We start from the raw sequence: 18,800 nt of genomic DNA on the forward strand, positions 1-18,800 counted from the left end.
TTTTCCAAAATTTTAATCTTCTAACCGGATGTTCAATTTCTTGCGGTATGCGGAGGGAGCGATAATATTATATGCGGAATCAATATAATAAAGGTTAGCGGGGCGGAATCAATATAATATACGCGGCATAGACATATATATTACTTCGAAAAGACCGGCCTTATTGAGCACCACGAATGGGGCCGATACATTGGAATCAAAATAGCATTTAGTTACACCAGCGCGCTCAGTCGTGTGGCGAATTGCGCAGTGAAAAGGCGTCACCATTGGTGTAAACAAAGTAGGTATAAGCGTATGCATGCAATTCCGACCGTACACTGAATTTGACATCAAAAACAACAAATGTCAACACGACAACTGCCAAAGCGTATAATATAAAATAAATAATTTATAAAAACATAATAATTAATAGAAACTGCGCTAAATTTTTATAGTAAATTGTGTTACGAGTGATTATACAACATAAAATAAAAATACCTTCGATCGGTTCGTATACAAATGGTTAATGGTCGATGACGTTTAGTAGTAGCCGGTCGATTTGCATTTTACCATTGGCAATTACACGGAGGCTCAAGTATGACACCCCTCGACTGAGTATGGGCGGAACCAGCATCGCCATGGTAAAAGAGATGAAATTACTTGGTGTAACCATCGACGACAAGCTGACTTTTAACAGCCATGTTTCGAATGTCTGCAGGAAAGCGATAGCAGTCTATAAACAGCTATCTAGGGCTGCCAAGACAGACTGGGGGCTCCATCCTGAAGTCGTAAAAATAATATATGTGGCAACCGTAGAGCCCATCATACTGTATGCCGCTAGTGTTTGGGCGCATGCTGCAAACAAATTGGGTGTCCAAAAGCAGTTGGCAGTGGTGCAACGCGGAATGGCGCAGAAGATATGCAAGGCATACCGCACCGTGTCCCTCAACTCGGCGCTGGTTCTGGCGGGGATGCTCCCTCTTGACCTCCGAGTCCGAGAGGCGGCTTCGTTGTACGAAGCCAAGAAGGGAGAGTCTCTGCCTGCCCTGTGGCCTGGAGATAGAGAGGTGGAACAAATGGCATCCGCAACTGAAATGCCTCATCCTGCGGATCGCGAAGAATTGAGGGTGGTTCGCCTGGTGAACCAAGACGATGTGAACTCGAACAGTGAGTTCGATGTGCGAATATTTACCGATGGCAGCAGGCTTGAGGGCGGGGTTGGAGCCTCACTTTCTATTTGGAAGGGAGAAACCAAAACCAAAGCCCACAAGCTTGCTCTATCGAGATACTGTACGGTTTACCAGGCGGAGCTCCTTGCCCTGTGCAGGGCCACTAGGGAAGCAAAGAAGTATGCCGAGAAATCGTATGGAGTCTACAGCGACTCTATGGCAGCCCTTCAAACAATACAAAACCACAGTTGCCTTCACCCCCTCGCTGTAGAGGCCAGAGAGAATTTAAAAGCTATGTCTCTCCAGGGTAAGGTAGTCACCCTACACTGGATTAAAGCTCACGCAGGGTTAGAAGGCAACGAGCGGGCAGACGAGTTGGCGAAAGGAGCAGCAGTAGGCTCCAAACGAAAGCCGGACTATGACCAATGCCCGGTTTCATTCGTCAAGCGTAGCATTCGCATGTCGACGCTTGACGAATGGAATCGGAGGTATAAGTCTGGCGAAACGGCTTCCATCACGAAGTTATTCTTCCCAGATGCAGTGGCGGCTTATAGGGTGACAAGGAAATCAGAGCCAAACAACCTAAAGACGCAGTTGATGACGGGACACGGTGGATTCTCTGAGTATTTAAACCGCTTCAAGTGCAAGGAGAGTCCATCGTGCGTCTGTGACAACAATACGCAAGAAACGGTGCCACATATAATATTTGAGTGTCCAGTTCATGATAGTGAGCGCTTTGATATGGAGCAAAAAATTAAAATTAGTATAACTGCCGACAAACTACACAACATAATGGCTAGTGCGGAAATGGACCAATTTATAGAGTTCTGCTTAAAAATTGTGAGAAGAGTCGTAAAAAGAAATAAAACTAGATAGAAATATATGTTTTTAAAATATAGTAAATATATTTAAGAAAAACATAAAAAACCCAGTAGGAATAATCAAAAGAGAGAGCCAAACTCGTGTCATAAGAAACGCACAATATGTATATTAGATTTAAGATAATAATACAATAGCGAATATATGAAAAATGTAACATAGATAATAATATTAAATATAAGCATGTAATAAGAAATTGTATAAAAAGCGCTACCCATGCAGTGAGCACTCATGAATAAAGTTCAAACCCTGTTTCCTTATTTTTCCAGAATAGTAAGTAATAAGTAATAAGCTGATAGGTGGGACTACCCACATAAGGAACGAAAGAGATGAATGAAAGAAAGATCAAGTATGAAGTATGCTAGTACGAGAGGTATACAAGCGAGAACTGGTATGAATGAAAAACTAGCTAGGCAAAGTCTCCGATCATGTTGGAGGAGCACTGTAAAAAAAAAAAAAAAAAAAAAAAAGTCAACACGCGCCGTTTCAAGGGCTGCCTAATTGATTGCGGTTTGATAATATGTTTAACCCTAATGTACGCCACTTTTTTACATATTATTAATTATAATTTAGATTTTTATATAAATACTAGGTTTCTTTCTTATGGATCTCAAAAATATCTGTCTCGTGCAATACTTTATCATAGTAGTCTGTTTCTGTGGAAACTTTTTGTTACACTAAGCCTTTATTTTTTAACTAGTTGTATGTTTGTTGCTATTTTTTACTCGATGTCATACATAACACACGCATTTTTTATACTTATCACGCTAAATGTTTTTAACCTAGTCCTATACGAACCTAGTTCTATTTATAAATGACCAAAAAAATAAATTTAAAATTAGGACTTCTCAATGCAGGCTCTCTAGGGACTAATCATAACGAATTTATAGTTGCAGTTCAAGAGCGTAATATAGACATAATGGCTATAAATGAATCCTGGCTTCGGGAAGGGGAAGAGGGGCGGGCACCTGTCTTGCCGAACTATAGCCTGCGCCACGTCCCACGGCCTCGCTCGGTGCGCGAACGCGGTGGCGGCGTCGGCTTTTACATCAGGAAAGGCATTACTGCGCGGCGCTGTGCTCATCCCTCTGACTCCGTAGTTGAACAAATGTGGCTTAAGTTATCTATTAAAGGTGTAGTTTTACTTCTAGGAACAGCTTACCGGCCACCATGGTTAGACATTGATACTTTTATAGATTCACTAACTGAAACTATTTCCTCATTCTCTAGTTATGACTATATTACGTTAATGGGAGATTTTAATGTTAATTTGTTAAATAAAGACCGAAATTGTACTAAACTCACTCAATTTTTAAACTATTTAAATTTTACACAATATGTTAATGAGCCAACTCACTTTACAAGTCATAGCAGTACATTGATAGATTTGATTTGTAGCAACATTGCCGTTTTAAACACTCAAGTAGACTATATACCTACTCTTAGTCACCATGCATTCCTAACTTGTGAACTAAATATAAAGAAAATTAAACCTTTGCCTCAGCAAGTTATTCTAAGACCACTAAAAGATATTGATTTACTAATATTTAACAAATCTCTTGAATATATTCAATGGGACAATATCATTTCACTATCAACCGTAAATGATATGGTCAATTCTTTTAATAGCATAGTTTTATCTCTGTTCGACTTATATGCACCTCAAAAACTGGTTATTATCAGAGAAAGAAGCTATCCTTGGATAACATATACGATTAGGGAAATGATGCGCCTGCGTGATCAGGCTCATAATAGGTTTAGGGCATCTGGATTAGATGAACATAAAAAATACTACACTGATTTAAAAAGCTGCGTCAACAAAGCTCTATTTAATGAAACACGGGCTTATTTCAACCAAAATATTAACCATAATGCTAGTAACTCTCGGTCTCTATGGAACAATCTTAAACGTACCGTGAAAATAACTCATAACTCTCAGAACCATGAAATTCCTACTCATTTACGTGACCCAGATCTTATTAATTCACATTTCCTCCAAGTTCCAGGCAGTCCTGTAGCTCCACAACCATATCAGGCTTACTTTGAATCCAACCACTATCATACTTCATCATTTAGGTTAGAGCCAGTAGATGAGATCTCTGTGTTTAAAATAATCAGATCACTTAAATCCTCTGCTCTGGGTGATGACGGTATTAACTTAGATATGCTACTTCTAACTCTTCCTCGTTCACTTAGTACAATAACTGTAATAATAAATAAATCCATAACATCATCAGTCTTCCCCGATGCCTGGAAAGTGGCTTTGGTAACGCCTCTTCCTAAAAAAAATAATATCACTAGTTTTAAAGATTTGCGACCAATAAGCATTCTTCCTTGTATATCTAAAATATTGGAACGCATTGTATACACACAGTTATATGCTTTTCTTGAAAGAAATCAAATTCTTCCTATTCAACAATCTGGGTTTCGTAAATCGCGTAGTACGGCAACTGCACTTCTTGATGTAGTAGACAATATACTATCTGCACAGGATATGGGCAGGGGAACTATAATGACACTTCTTGATTTCTCACGTGCCTTTGATGCTATTAATACAAAATTATTGTTATCCAAAATGAAATACTATGGCGTTGAACCAGACTCAATTAAATGGTTTTCGAGTTATCTTAATCGTCGAACGCAAGTTATCAAACTTACAGATAATAACGGTATGTTTTTGAAATCCAAACCATCTATTTTATCTAGAGGAGTGCCACAGGGGTCGATCTTAGGCCCGCTTTTATTTATCCTATATACAGCTGATGTCCGTGATGTAATAAAACATAGTAACTTCCACATATACGCAGACGATATCCAAATCTACATCCCATGTGATCCTGCTAATGTGGCTGTAGCAGTTGCCAAAATAAATGAAGACTTAGATAACATAACAACTTGGTCATCATCGAACTCTTTAGTACTTAATCCTAATAAATCAAAAGTTATGATTTTTGGCTCCAAGCATCAAATAATACAAATAGATAACCATAAACCTATCATTTCCATTTCAGGCGAAGAAATAGATCGTGTTTCTGAATCGCGTAATCTAGGTGTTATAATGGATGAATGTCTTCGTTTTGAAAGTCACATAGCAGATATTGCCCGAAACTCATTTTATAGACTTAAGGTCCTCTATAGAATCCGTGATTTTCTTAGCGTAGACCTTCGAGTCAACCTTTGTGATACGCTAATACTCTCAAAGTTTGATTACGCGGACGTGGTTTATGGACCACGGTTGTTAGCTAGAACTGAACGCATTATACAAAGAGTCCAGAATGCATGTGCACGTTACTGTTTTAGAATCCCTCCACGAACGCACGTGACACCTTACTTAAATTCATCAGGCATTCTTAAAATGACTTACAGAAGAGAACTTCATCTATCTTCCTTGTTGTTTGGAGTATTAAAGTTTTCAAAACCCGAGTACCTCTTCCAAAAGTTCACCTGGCGTTCAAACACTTCTATGAAATATGGTCTTAGATCGGTCAACAACAAATTAGTAACTTTTCATTACTGCACATCCGCATTTCGAGGTAGTTTTAAATACACAGCAACTAAGTGCTGGAATAATATACCTCCGCCATTAAAGATATTAAATTCTCTTAAAAGTTTTAAAACACAGCTTAAGCGACACCTTCTTCAGATTCAAAATGAACTATCTCTTGGCGGTAGAGCAATACCCTCTTATCTTTGATTATAGCCCAGCCATATAATACATACAATAATGATATTAAATATAATATTATTTACAAATACGCACATTCACACTTTACACTTCAGTATCAGTCTTACCTACGTATAAATATATATCTTAACCAACAAAAACACAAAAAATCCGTTATAATTTTATAAGTACTTATAATAATACTACACACTCAACAACACAATGCACACTTTCATTTCATACACCTTCCATATACCTATTCTTTATCTTTCTTTTTCTCATTTAATGTTCTTAATACTTAAGGTTTCTTTTTTTTTCTTTTATCACTTAAAACTTTTTTTGTCTTTATTCCTTTTATTATGTAATAGGTACTTAGTGTTTCTTTTTGTTTATAGGATCCGACTGAAAACCAGCGTTGCAGTAAATTTACTGCAACATTATGCTGAGTCGAGACTCCTTTTTAACATCACGCTGTCTTTAATGCCAATGTCAATTAATTTAGTTAAGAAGTAATGTATCTAGTTAGGTACATTAGTAAACTATTAACCTACATATTTTATGTTTCATGTTTTGTGATGTTAAATAAATTTTCTCTCTCTCTCTCTCTCTCTCTCTCTCTCTCACTGCGCAATACGCCACACGACTGAGCGCGCTGTTGTAACTAAATGCGATTTTGACTCCAATGTATTGGCCCCATTTGTAGTGCTCGTAAGGCCGGTCTTTACGAAGTTAATATATATGTCTATGATACGCGGTTTCGCTGTGTATCTTGCGATAATTAATTTGCAAGTGAAGTTGTATTTCGCGTTTAAACAACTGACGTCTTGATTGATAATGAAGCATTAAGACGCAAATAATTACAAACGAACCACTATATATTTATTGACCTCTTCATTTTAAATTATGATAATTTACCGTTTGAAGAAACGTCATTTTTGACACTGACATAATATATCTAATCCATATCGTTTCTAGAACTAGTAAATGACGTATCTTATTGTTCGATTTGGCCTGATTGTATTTTCATCATCATAACAGGGTATTTGACTGTATTTAAAATATTATTATTTTACACCATGCATGAAATAAAGCACCAGAAGATTATAGAGAAACGTAGATAGCAGTTATTTTTAGATACAATTTCTATTTTAAGACCCGTATAAAACTATAAAGAGTAGGTAATTTGATTGTGACGTCACATGATAGTGTTTCATATCAATCAATCTTTGGTTATTATGGCTCCATCAATATTGTCGATGATTCCGCCAACGTCAAGGTTTAGGAAGGCACGTGCTTTATGAAGACAATTGGCCGGTGAATATCCACGACGCAGTTCACTCAGATGAGAATCAAATGTAGATCTACCAGGACAAAACAAACATATATTATTAAAACTAACTATTACAAATACAGGTTATTGTTTTTAATGTGTTTAGCTAAAACGTTCACAAAAGGGGAGGTAACTAATGTAAGGAGGAAATTAATGTTAACAGGACGGGGAATTTTAGGGGGGAGGATGTCATACAAGGGGGTGACGAGACGATTACAATTCCAAAATACGTGTTCGAGAGTACCCTCCGCCAAACCATAGTGTTTCATATAAATTCCATAGTAGCAAAATCGTTTTGACAGTTCGAAAAAAGAAACTGATTTGACTAGTAGTCAAATACCCTATTGTAGTGGTGGAATTTGTTCAAATTTCTAAAATTATTGACGGTAGATACAGGTGTCAAAGAACATGGGAATAGGTTTTACGCAACCTAATTTCTGTTGCTGCCTTCTTATTTATCTCGCATAAATAAATCTTTAAGAATTTGTACAAAAAAAAACAGGGTTCCTTTTTCCTTTTAAGGCACGGAATTCCAAAAACCCTGTCATCTCATTTGTGTAGGGTTCCGTAGGTAAACGAATAATAAAACCAAGCTCACGCTCAAACAGTCTGGTTATAACTAGAAACATACAGCATAAATAACGAATTCACGATTAACCGGTCTGTCCAAAGAAAAACTAGAGAAACGTTATAAAAAAGTGGGATGGTACGAAAAGCCCCCGCAACGTGAGCCCGCTTCGCACTTTTCCGTCTTTTGCTATTCATCTTCGATATTTCACGGAGCGCCTTAAATTAATTTTACCCTGAACAAGTTTGAGAACAAATCAAACTATTTTATTAAATATTTTGATTTGTGTTTTTAAAGTAATCACACTACTATATATAAAATAAAAACTGTAATAGATGTCATATATTAAAGAAAAAGTGACGAAGCCCTCCAGTGGTGAAGGCCGGATTCGAACCGGCGTCTTTAGCTATCGCGGCTAACGCCATGAACCCCTAGGCCACCCCGCCACGGCGGTGCCCGTCTGAATTTCTCGACTATAGGCCATCTTAGTAAGACTAGGCGTCTTTGACCACTTTTTCACTTTTTCTTTAATATATGACATCTATTACAGTTTTTAATTTTACCCTGTTAAGTAGTTGTTTTATGTATACTTTTAACGTGGTCTAAAAAATATATTAAAATACGTATATTCATAGGTATTATGAAATTCATAGGTATTAGGTATTATGAGTGGAGAAAACGAGGGGAGGCCTTTGCCCAGCAGTGGGACACCAAAGTAGGCTACTAAAATAAAAAATAAATTATGAAAATTGTATTGTTCAACTCGAATAAAACTACAAGGTTTCACCTTGAAACTGTTAGCCCTCTTTCGAGCTTTTTCGAGCACCAAAATGGTGGAGTGGGTGACTACTAATCACGCTTATAAAAGCCCTAAAGTGATTATTGGATTCCTCTAACAATCGAATGTGGACTACAAGTAATTATTTATGATTATCAAGCAGGTAGGTACATGCATATCTATCTACTCATATTCGGTTCTTCGTGTTGCACTTGCGTAGATGTCTAATCGATACCTATATCAATTTCACTTGATTATTATCATTGGATATCAGTCGGCTTGATCTATCTGTCGATCTATTATACCTAATGCTCTATTATCTTATATTTAATTTACTGTTTTATGTTAAGAGCTGAACAAGGTTTTTTTTATATCTATATAGGTACCATATCAGTTACAGTTATGAATGGCAGTGTATTTTCCTATGGGTAATTATCCTAACAGCCTGATAGCTTACTCGAAGGAACTAAATAAAAGATATAGCTATTCCATTAAGGGCAAAATAAGCATTTCAGTACGTAGTATCTCAAAAAAAATACAGTCTACAAAATGCTAACTGCATGCATGGTAGTCATGCGCATACTGGTGGCTTTATGACCTAATGAATCATGGAAATACCTTACATGAAATTACTTTCTTGTAGGTCCATTTTATATTAAAATGCCTGCCTCAACGTAATGAATTTGGATGACTTGCAACTGATTGATTTGACGCATTTGGAATAATTGATGTTATTAATCATTGTGCAATTGCGCAGTGCGATGAAGTATTATTAAAAGGTTTGATTAGAACCCCCTTATGTTATCTCAAAGATAATATTTACATCGGCAAATTAGCAATAAGATTAGTTACGTGTTAGCAATTGCTTGCAATGACTCGTTTACTCTTTTGCAGTGCGCTGCTGTATTTTGGCGGCAGCTTGGCTTGGCCTGGCTTGGGAACATCCTCAGAAAATGGTATGTAAATTTCATGCCATTCATTTCTAATTTCCTTGTACCTTAATAAACATTTTTAAATAGGTACTTAATAGATATATCTAAGTCAGAGTCTAGTATATAAAGAAGACTCACAAGCTCACACTCCTGCACCACGCCGATATAACCTCGATAAGATAAGGCCGATAAGATCCCGTACACAGATAAATAAAGATCTAAAGCTTAAATAAAGCATTTTGCACGTCTAAAGCTAAAATGAAAAAATAGTAGGTAGGTACAAAGGTTAGTTTCATAGACAAGGTTCCACGTAGAAACCTAAATCAAAGTTCCCAGCAAAGTACATTTGTATCAAAGAGAATATATACGATAGGTACTGGCATAGTAAACTTTGTAGTCACAGTAAAACTGCCATTATCGACAGATCGACATATGATTTTTTTATTTGTATTTAGTATTTTTATATGATTTTAACCCATGTTCTTTCACTGATTAATTTTTGTTGTATGTGTTAAAATTGTTAAATATCAAACGTAACCGTCAACGCCATCTAAACGGAAATAGGCCAAAGGTTGGTACCGGTGGTAGCGCCATCTGTGCTAGAATCAAATTTTCTTGATTTCCGAGGCACGTTTTTTCCTTAGACTTTATTCATCTTATACGGAGTTATACAGGGTGGCTAAAAAATTAGTGCATTCCCATTGCCAGGGAGGTTTTGTTTTTTTCATTATGATGCAAATACACCCACCTTCGAGAATTTCTGTTTAGCCCTGTATGGTTGACTGATAGAGAATGCCTTAAGGTATTAAGTCCGTCATTTGTATGTACTTGTTTTTATTGTGCAATATCAATCGCTGTGTGCAATAAATTTTAAAACAACAAATCTTAATCTAATCAAAATCATTCATTAGGTAATTGATGGATTTGTGCACTAGATTAGGCATTGATTTATATAAGTGATAACGTGGACTACCTACCAACCTATCTATATACCTACACATAATTTATGCTTATTATAAAGGGGGAAAAGGAGAAAGTAGGGAGTTGAGAGAAATGGGAAAGTGAAAAAGAAACCTGACTGACAGAAAATAAAAATCACTGTAGATAATTTTTACAAAGTTTGTTTAAACTTTGTCATTTTTAACGGTTCCGTACCAAAAAGGTACAAAAAGAACCTTTATGGTGCGACTCCGTCCGTCCGTCCGTCCGTCCGTCTGTCTGTCACATTGCTAAATATCTCGAGAACTATCGATTTGAAATTGGGAATAGTTATGTACAATCATTTAGGAGCTCAAATTGAACATTACAAAGCATTTTTTTTTTACTTTTTTTCGTAGTGAAAAAAAAACGGAGTCATGAAGGAAAATATGAAAAAAAAATTATCTCCCCCCCTTATCTCCGAAGTTTACCAACGACAAATTTGACATAATAATAGCATTATCATAAATATTACAGGAAAAATATAATCACACTTCTACCAAAAAAACTTTTTTTTAACAGGCTAGATGACAAATTTTCATTAATGGTAAATGATAAATATCAATCGATCAGGTTTATTTTAAGGATCAAATGTCTATATGGGGCCCATTGCATTAAAGCAATACAAAAGTCAGAAATGATAGTCAAAATCCGACACTATTCCTTCACTCGCGAAACGCTCCTAATAAAACGATAAGTGAAGTTTAGTTTAGTTTATTTATCACATTTATACAATTTTCACACAGGTAAAATATACGTACATTTCAGCTTGTACTTACTTGTCGTATAATGATCGTTTTTTTTAATAATAATAATAAGAATTAGAATTGAACATAAGTATAAATGAAGTTACAATTAATATTAACAAAACTGTGCAAATAGAAATAAATTAAAAACGCTAAAATGTCACAATAGTAAAAAATAAAAATATAGAACAATGTCAATACAAGAACACGAGAAAACAATGTAAATGATGTCAATATTGAAAAATAAATGAAAATGAACGTGACGTCAAGGTCACTCATTTTGAATGTATGGACAAAATAAGAAAATTGTCGGTGAAATATTGCGTTTATGTATTTAGTTGCCGTACAATCATTTTTTGGATAAAATGTAAGGAATCGAATGGTACCCGTTTTTTTTTTCCTTTTTGGACGTTAAAAAATTACTTATATTTTGAAACTTTCAAGTCCTGTATTTTTGTATTATTTCCATATATCATTTTAATATCTACAATATTGTGATAAATTGCTCATTTTCTATCTATGTTACTAGATTTTGTTATAAAATTCAACATGTGTCATCATTTTATTTTTATCATCCCTATTTAAAAAAAAACATTTACTAATTTAATTTGCAATTTAAGGTCCTTTGCGGGTATTTATTATAATTGAAATTTCTGTGAGATTACACTATAAACACCTTCTTTCAAATAAATCAAAAATTGTTGAAACCGGTTCACATGATAAATAATTATTATCCCTGAAAAACCAACATACATTCAGGTCGCGCAAATTAGTTAACCAATTTACCGATTGGACTTTCTCTGATCAGATCGGGGAAATCCTGAAGAAAGGCCAGGTCAAGAGCACCCTAAACCGGCGAGCGTGTATGAGGAATGTTATGAAAGTGAAGGAAGCGAAAGAGGTATGTCAGGATCGTAGCAAGTGGAAATCCGTGGTCTCTGCCTACCCCTCCGGGAAATAGGCGTGATTATATGTATGTATGTATGTATGTAATTTACCGATAGATGGCGCTGTAAACAATTATTACCCATTACAATTGTACTTCTGGTCAAAAGTCTTTCGTGATTATAGTTACATGAGAAAAGTTAAAGTTTGTACGGAACCCTCGGTGCGCCAGTAAAACGAACTCGCACTTGGCCTGTTTTTTTTTCAATCAGACGGTGTGATATTCTGTTACTACGGTGAATGGGCCAATACGAGACCCGGAGCCGGCCGCTTCGGTATCAGCGACTTGCCCACGGATCTCTGCACACACATCGTCTACTCTTTCCTGACGCTAGACGGTCCTACGGGGAATCTGACTTACCCTCTCGAATCAACGCATGAAGGGAAAACTAGTAAGTTACATTTCTGCGTTTTTAAAATCTACTCTCATTCATCCTGAATCCTTAAAATTGTAATATCCTCAAATTGTATAGATGCCTGTCAACGGACAGCACACATAAAACAATAACGATACCTACATGCTAAAAAGACATCGCATTTGATTGCGATAACGATAACTAGAACGTACATACATACGTACGTACCATATTTTGACAGTATTTATTTGTATTTGACAGTAGCCTTCCCATATTTAAGGTTAATTTTTTTTTTTTTTTTACTAGCCTAATTTAGTGTCCCACTGCTGGGCAAAGGCCTCCCCTCGTTTCCTCCACTCGACCCTGTCGTTTGTAGTGTCTTAAGTGTGTGTATTAAGGTTAATAAGCTCTAATTTAAGCAAATAGTCTTCGTGAATTCGGTGTCGGTTCCCGTTACAGTGTCGCGATTTCTATGGACTTTTCCCATATGATAAAATGCCCAACGCGCCTAAAGAAGTTTTCACTTTAAAAAATCGATTTCCTGCGACTTTTTTGATGTATTACCTATTCGATGTAATGAAAGCCATGCATTTGCAATCATTATAACATTGTCGGTATGCAGCTGAAAGTTTTCGTCATTTCGGTGAGTAGCGACATTAATTGTTTGTACATCTGTTTTCAGATTCCGTAGCGGATCTTATAGCCTTGAAACAGTCCAATGCCAATTTGAAAATCTTGGCTGCTGTTGGTGGTTGGGTAGAAGGTTCGGATAACTTTTCACCGGTAAGAACATTATGAAATATCCAAGAATTCAGTTCTAATATGACGATTCTGCATGTATTTATTAACATGTCATTCGATATAATATCAGCTTCACTAGATTATTATTCCACTGATCAGGTGGTCAACGATGATATTCTGAGGGCAACCTTCATCAGAAACTTATACGACTACATCGATAGCAATGGCTTCGATGGTTTGGATTTGGACTGGGAGTACCCTTCGCAAAGAGAAGGCCTCGACTCTGACAAGGTTAGTTTTAATAACAAAACTTCCGTGAGACATAGACATATTAAATATATTAATAACGGGTCACTCACGTGTTTTAGGTTAGTTTTGGCTAAATTTAAAGCGTCCGGCCACTACTATTGCCCACTACTCCAAAATTTTACACGAATGGACTAAAATGTTAATAATGTTGAGTTAATTTGAATAACATTTTCCAAGGTCACACATACATAGTATTTTTACAAGACCTAAGTAAGTAAATATGTCTAGCTGCTTTATGAGTTTATGACACAAACCTTCCCTTTGAACGCTTTACGTTTTAACCTTTTGGACGCCAACGACGGATGTATCGGCACCGCAGGTCCAACGCCAAAGACGGATTAATCGGTCACAGACCACAGAGCAACATAGACCTACGTGCATGTGCAAAAGTTCAATTTCAGTTATGACGCTTCGGGGACGTGGCGTCCGAGTGACAGCTTTTGTGTTTGACACGGCGTCGAAAAGGTTAAACAAAAACGTCATTGGCACGCCAAGGCTCCGGCAGGGGTGCGAAACTCCTCCTTTCGGGTATTCTCGGCTTCGTGCGGCAGGTTCAGCTCCGCATTGCTCCGAAAAATTATTAGGGTTGATACAACTTGACGTCCCTTTGCGTGCACGACCACACTTACCATGTCAGGGAGTATTGGGATCCTCGGTGTCGACATCTCCAGTGACGTCCAATTCCGTAGCCACCTGGAAGGGAAGGCTGATCTGGCATCCAAAAAACTCGGTGTGCTCAATAAAGCACGGCGATACTTTACTCCGGGGCAAAGACTGCTGCTATATAAATCGCAAGTCAGACCCCATAATATGGGCAGGAGCACCTGGATGCCAGCTTGGACCCTTCGACTCAGTCCAAAGGCGCGCTGTACGAATCATTGACGATCCTAAACTCACAAGCTCACCCTTAAGTCTAAGGAGAAACTTCGCCTCCTTATGCGTGTTCTACCGCTTGTACAATGGGCTGTGCTCTGAAGAATTCTATCACCGCACCGCTCGCCATCGGCAGGGTGTTCATCCTCACACCCTAGCACCTAAATGGTCGCGTACTGTGCGGTTTAAGAGGAATTTCCTCCCGCGTACGCTTCGGCTGTGGAATGAGCTCCCTGCTGAGGTTTTCCCGAGGGGCTACAGTATGGGGTTCTTCAAAAAAGGAGTGTACAGGTTTTTAAAGGGTCGGCAACGCGCGTGTAATATCTCCGGTGTTGCAGGCGTCCATAGGCTACGGTAACTGCTTACCATCAGGCGGGCCGTATGCTTGATTGCCACCGACGTGGTATATAAAAAAAAGATAAGATAATGACTTGAATTTTGACAACCCTAAATAGTCGAAAGCGATACTTACTTACTTACTCCTCTGGCGCAGCGACCCAAAGTGTGTCTTGGCCTCCAACACGACAGTTCGCCACTGATCCCGGTCCTGTGCAGTTTCGAGTTGTGAGTCGAAAGCGAGTGCCATATATTAGAATTAAGGGACAGCATGATTCGTCCGTCCGCTGTCAAACTTCGGTTTTGTAGGAAGTTTCCTTCTCTGTGCGGTAGAACTATTATTTATTCTGTGGTTCCGTGCACAAGCGAGCTAATGTTAATTGAAAGTCTGAGATTGAAAGTGTGAAGGTTACTTTGACAGGGTATGTCATAACCTTGTAACCTATAGTTGTCCATGGCGCGGTAAGCATGACTAGTAACGACGACTCTAGGTGTTCTTAGCATTTAAAAGGTTAAGCCCACCTTTCTACGTTTTATTTTATTTACCTACACTTTGGAATTTTAATCAATAATATTAACAGTACTATAAAATAAACAACTGCTAATTAGCGTATATGTTTCAGGAAAAATTCGTTTTGTTGGTAAAGGAGTTGAAGGAAGCGTTCACGCCTAAAGGATACCTACTGACTTCCGCTGTCGCCGTCACCCAGTACCACATTGACCTGTCATATGACGTCCCAGAACTCAATAAGTACCGATTTAACCCCTTATTTATAAAACTTAGCCTCTGTTAATTTTTTTCCATTTCTAACAAATACAAATATCGAAATGACAAATAGTCTGACCAAGCTAACTTATCGTGCAATATTTGCAATGAGAAAGTGTCATAAAATATCAGTTCTATGAAAATATGACGCTTATAATGAGTCTTCCTCACTTTGTTCTATGCAAGTCGATGCAAAGATAAATTACATATACTCCAACGACAAACGATTATCAAGGACTTGTTAGACTTGACAGACAAACAATAAATAAATTGTTTGAAGGAAAAATATTATCTGAATAATCTAAAGTCATAAACTGAAATATATATCATATATATAAGGAAAAGTGTGGCGGGGTGGTCTAGAGGTTTAACGTGTATTAGCCCGGATTGCTAAAGACGCCGGGTTCGAATCCGGCCTTCACCACTGGAGGGCTTCGTCACTTTTTATTAAATATATGTCTATTTCAGTTTATAATTTATTTATAGTAGTGTGACTACTTAAAAAAACACAAATTAAAAATATTTAATAAAATAATTTGATTTCGCCCCAAAGTTGTGAATCTAACGTCAAGCTCAAAAACACTGATTTAAACTTGCAGGATTTTGCCATATTAATATGTTTATTATTTACTAAATATTTTTATTTGTGACTTTTCAACCAAAAGATACCACATTGTCGCTTGTCGATAGGGTTGATTTCTAGTTGTAGCTATAAGGAAATAGCGCCTTACTGACAAGCGACAGTAAGTAGCCTTTTGGTTGAAAATGGCACATTTGTTGTTACGAAGACAATGTCGTCTTCGAAACGTCGGGGGTAATTTTAAGTATACTGCGAGCCTAGGTTGTCCGGTCCGAGCTAGGTAGGTAGGGAGCCCATGTCGGGTAAAAATAGTCATAATATTTATTCATTTCATTGAATTTATTTTCATGTATGTAGGTACAGCCTAAACCTGTGTATGACCTAAATTTGACTAAAACCCTACTTATATGTACGTTTTACAGATACTTGGACTTCATAAACCTGATGACGTATGATTATCACGGCACCTGGGAGGAGCGGACAGGCGTGAACGCGCCACTTTTCCCCCAGGAAACTGATGATCCCAATCTCAACTTGAATGTGGTAAAAGCAATTCTATTGCTAGAGCAAATGCCACCACTTTTTATTTAACGTGACTTAACATATTATTCACTGACAACGTTTTCGAAGCGCTACGTTCGAAGCCGATCCCAGCGTTTTCCCGCTTTGTAGAGGAAAGTGACTACGAACAGAGAACTCGCCGAGCGTTTTCTCGACACTCAATTTGTTAACACATTTATAGTTTGTAGCAGTAGAATGGTGTTAGACTTTGCAATGTAAGTGTGGAAATGCTAAGGCATATCTAAACATCAAATTTCTGTGAAAATAAATTCTGTCAAAGTCGGTGCAAAGTTAGTTAGATGATCTCTAGCTTAATTTTAAATTGCTAGGCCAAAAAAATTATCTAAAATTAATTCAAGCTATACTCAGCAGTAAACCACCTACTGATATGTCTAATACAGAACCACTCTGTCCACGTCTGGATTAACAACGGTGCGTCCCCATCCAAGCTGCTCCTAGGTCTGGGAGCATACGGAAGGACCTTCACTCTGACGAGTTTGGACAACACCGGGATTGGGGCGCCTTTCGACGGACCCGGTGTGAGCGGGCCTTATACTGTGGAAGACGGGTTTTTTGGTTACAATGAGGTACGTGCCCTTGTGTTTTTGTTCTGAATCTAACCAATATAACATTAGTTAAACTTTAACGCTAATAGACTTGATAGATTAGAACTTCATGACATTAGTAACTTTTGTTATTTACCTTATTACTGTCGCGATTAGAACGTTCAATCCGACACTCATTCGCGTCGACGCCGTGCAGCAGTACGTTGGAACATTTGCTGCAGTTGCCGTCCAAATGTCACCTATGCTTCTGCAGTCACCATCCGAATGTTATCTAGACGTTAACAATTGACAAATGTCACTTGGCCTCCTAATAACATCAACAGCCAGGGCCGGATTTAAGGGAGGGCAACCGCTCCACAAAAGAGGGGCCCCCACAATAGACTACGGAAAAATCATTTGGGGCCAGGGGGCCTCCACTCCTTTGTTTCCCCATTTAAATTTAAATTTAAAATATTCCAGTTTTCGTTAATGGACCTGTTGAAATATGTAATTTTTTTTTAGCTCTGCGAAGACCAGAAAAACAATCCTTCTGCATGGAACATCACTGAGGTGGAGGGAAACTACGTGTACGCCAACAAGGACCTCTTCTGGATCGGCTATGACAACCCAAACACTATCTATTCTAAGGTAAGATTTATAGGTACTTATATTACTATGTACCTATACATACTTATATTTATCTTATGAAACGCACGTTTAACGGGTTCAGTTCTGAAGTGAATTCTGACGACGAACCACAAACCAAAAATGGAAAAAGGACATTAGAACGCTTTCGTATATCAAGCGGTCAACGGTGAATATCTTGACCGCTCTCTGTCTGATATAGCCAGCTGTACGATATGCTGTATTCTCAGAATCCGGAAATATAATAAAAGTAATTGGGAACTAATTTCGTAACGTACTCGGTAGTTTTAATTTTACACGCCGATAAGTTGGCTCTCACATCTTTGGTGAAAAACTACCTCATTTATTTAGATAAAATTTCTCAAGTTTTCTTTTTTAATTACAGGCACAATACGCCAAGGAAATGGGTCTTGGCGGCATCATGTACTGGGCCGTGGATTTGGACGACTTTAACGGGCTCTGCGGAGACAAGTACCCGCTCATCAGACAGGGCATCGAGGGATTCAGATCATCTGCTTCTGTTATCAGTGTCACCAAGTTATTATTAATAGTATCTCTGTTTAATTGTATTATTAAACTTAGGTTTTTGTAATATCAGTAGTAGGATGTAAATAGTAAAATGTGAATAAAACTACTAAATTGAACAGGGTGTTTTAGTATCGACGAAAACACCCTGATCAATTTAGTAGTTGGGGGTTGGGTTAGGTTAATAAGGGTCAATAGCATTATATACCCTTATGTTTATTTCTTATGGATTAAAACTCAACGCTTAGTGTAAGCCATTTCAGATATATGTTTTTTTTTACCTGAGTATCAAAATCCCTTATACTGGGTCAACGTGGGTTTTTAACCTTTTTTTTTCACTAACATGAGCATTACCAAGGTCGAAAGACGTCCAAAACGTGGTTATACAGTTCAGTGGACACCCTGAGTTTGGTGTTCTTCGAGCGAACTCTCCTTGCCCACCTTGCGCAAGGAAGTCGCCAGCAGGTCTAGGGGGGAGCGGAAAATTGATATAAGTTGATAAGAAGTTTGATGCTTGGCAAATTTTTTTTCTCTAGAAGAGGGGGGAGTAGGGGGGCGGCTGTATGGGCGACGCTCATGCCTCTACGCCGCCCTC

At 37.7% G+C, this 18,800-nt stretch overlaps 2 protein-coding genes across 2 annotated transcripts; both read left to right on the forward strand.

The window, feature by feature from the left end:
- The first annotated feature begins 617 nt into the window (after positions 1-617).
- On the forward strand, positions 618-2,024 carry LOC134747470 (uncharacterized). The gene has a single exon (XM_063682092.1). It carries the CDS (start codon positions 618-620, stop codon positions 2,022-2,024), a length of 1,407 nt encoding a protein of 468 aa, XP_063538162.1.
- A 7,186-nt stretch (positions 2,025-9,210) lies between these two features.
- Positions 9,211-18,437, forward strand: LOC134747182 (acidic mammalian chitinase-like). The gene is made up of 9 exons (XM_063681767.1): positions 9,211-9,323; positions 12,181-12,360; positions 13,007-13,107; positions 13,225-13,356; positions 15,207-15,334; positions 16,352-16,472; positions 16,892-17,077; positions 17,558-17,683; positions 18,066-18,437. The coding sequence occupies exons 1-9, from the start codon at positions 9,239-9,241 to the stop codon at positions 18,270-18,272; spliced, it is 1,266 nt and encodes a 421-aa protein (XP_063537837.1). The 5' UTR covers positions 9,211-9,238; the 3' UTR covers positions 18,273-18,437.
- The last annotated feature ends 363 nt before the right edge of the window (positions 18,438-18,800 follow it).

Source organism: Cydia strobilella, chromosome 14, assembly GCF_947568885.1.
Source record: "Cydia strobilella chromosome 14, ilCydStro3.1, whole genome shotgun sequence".
NCBI lineage: Eukaryota > Metazoa > Arthropoda > Insecta > Lepidoptera > Tortricidae > Cydia > Cydia strobilella.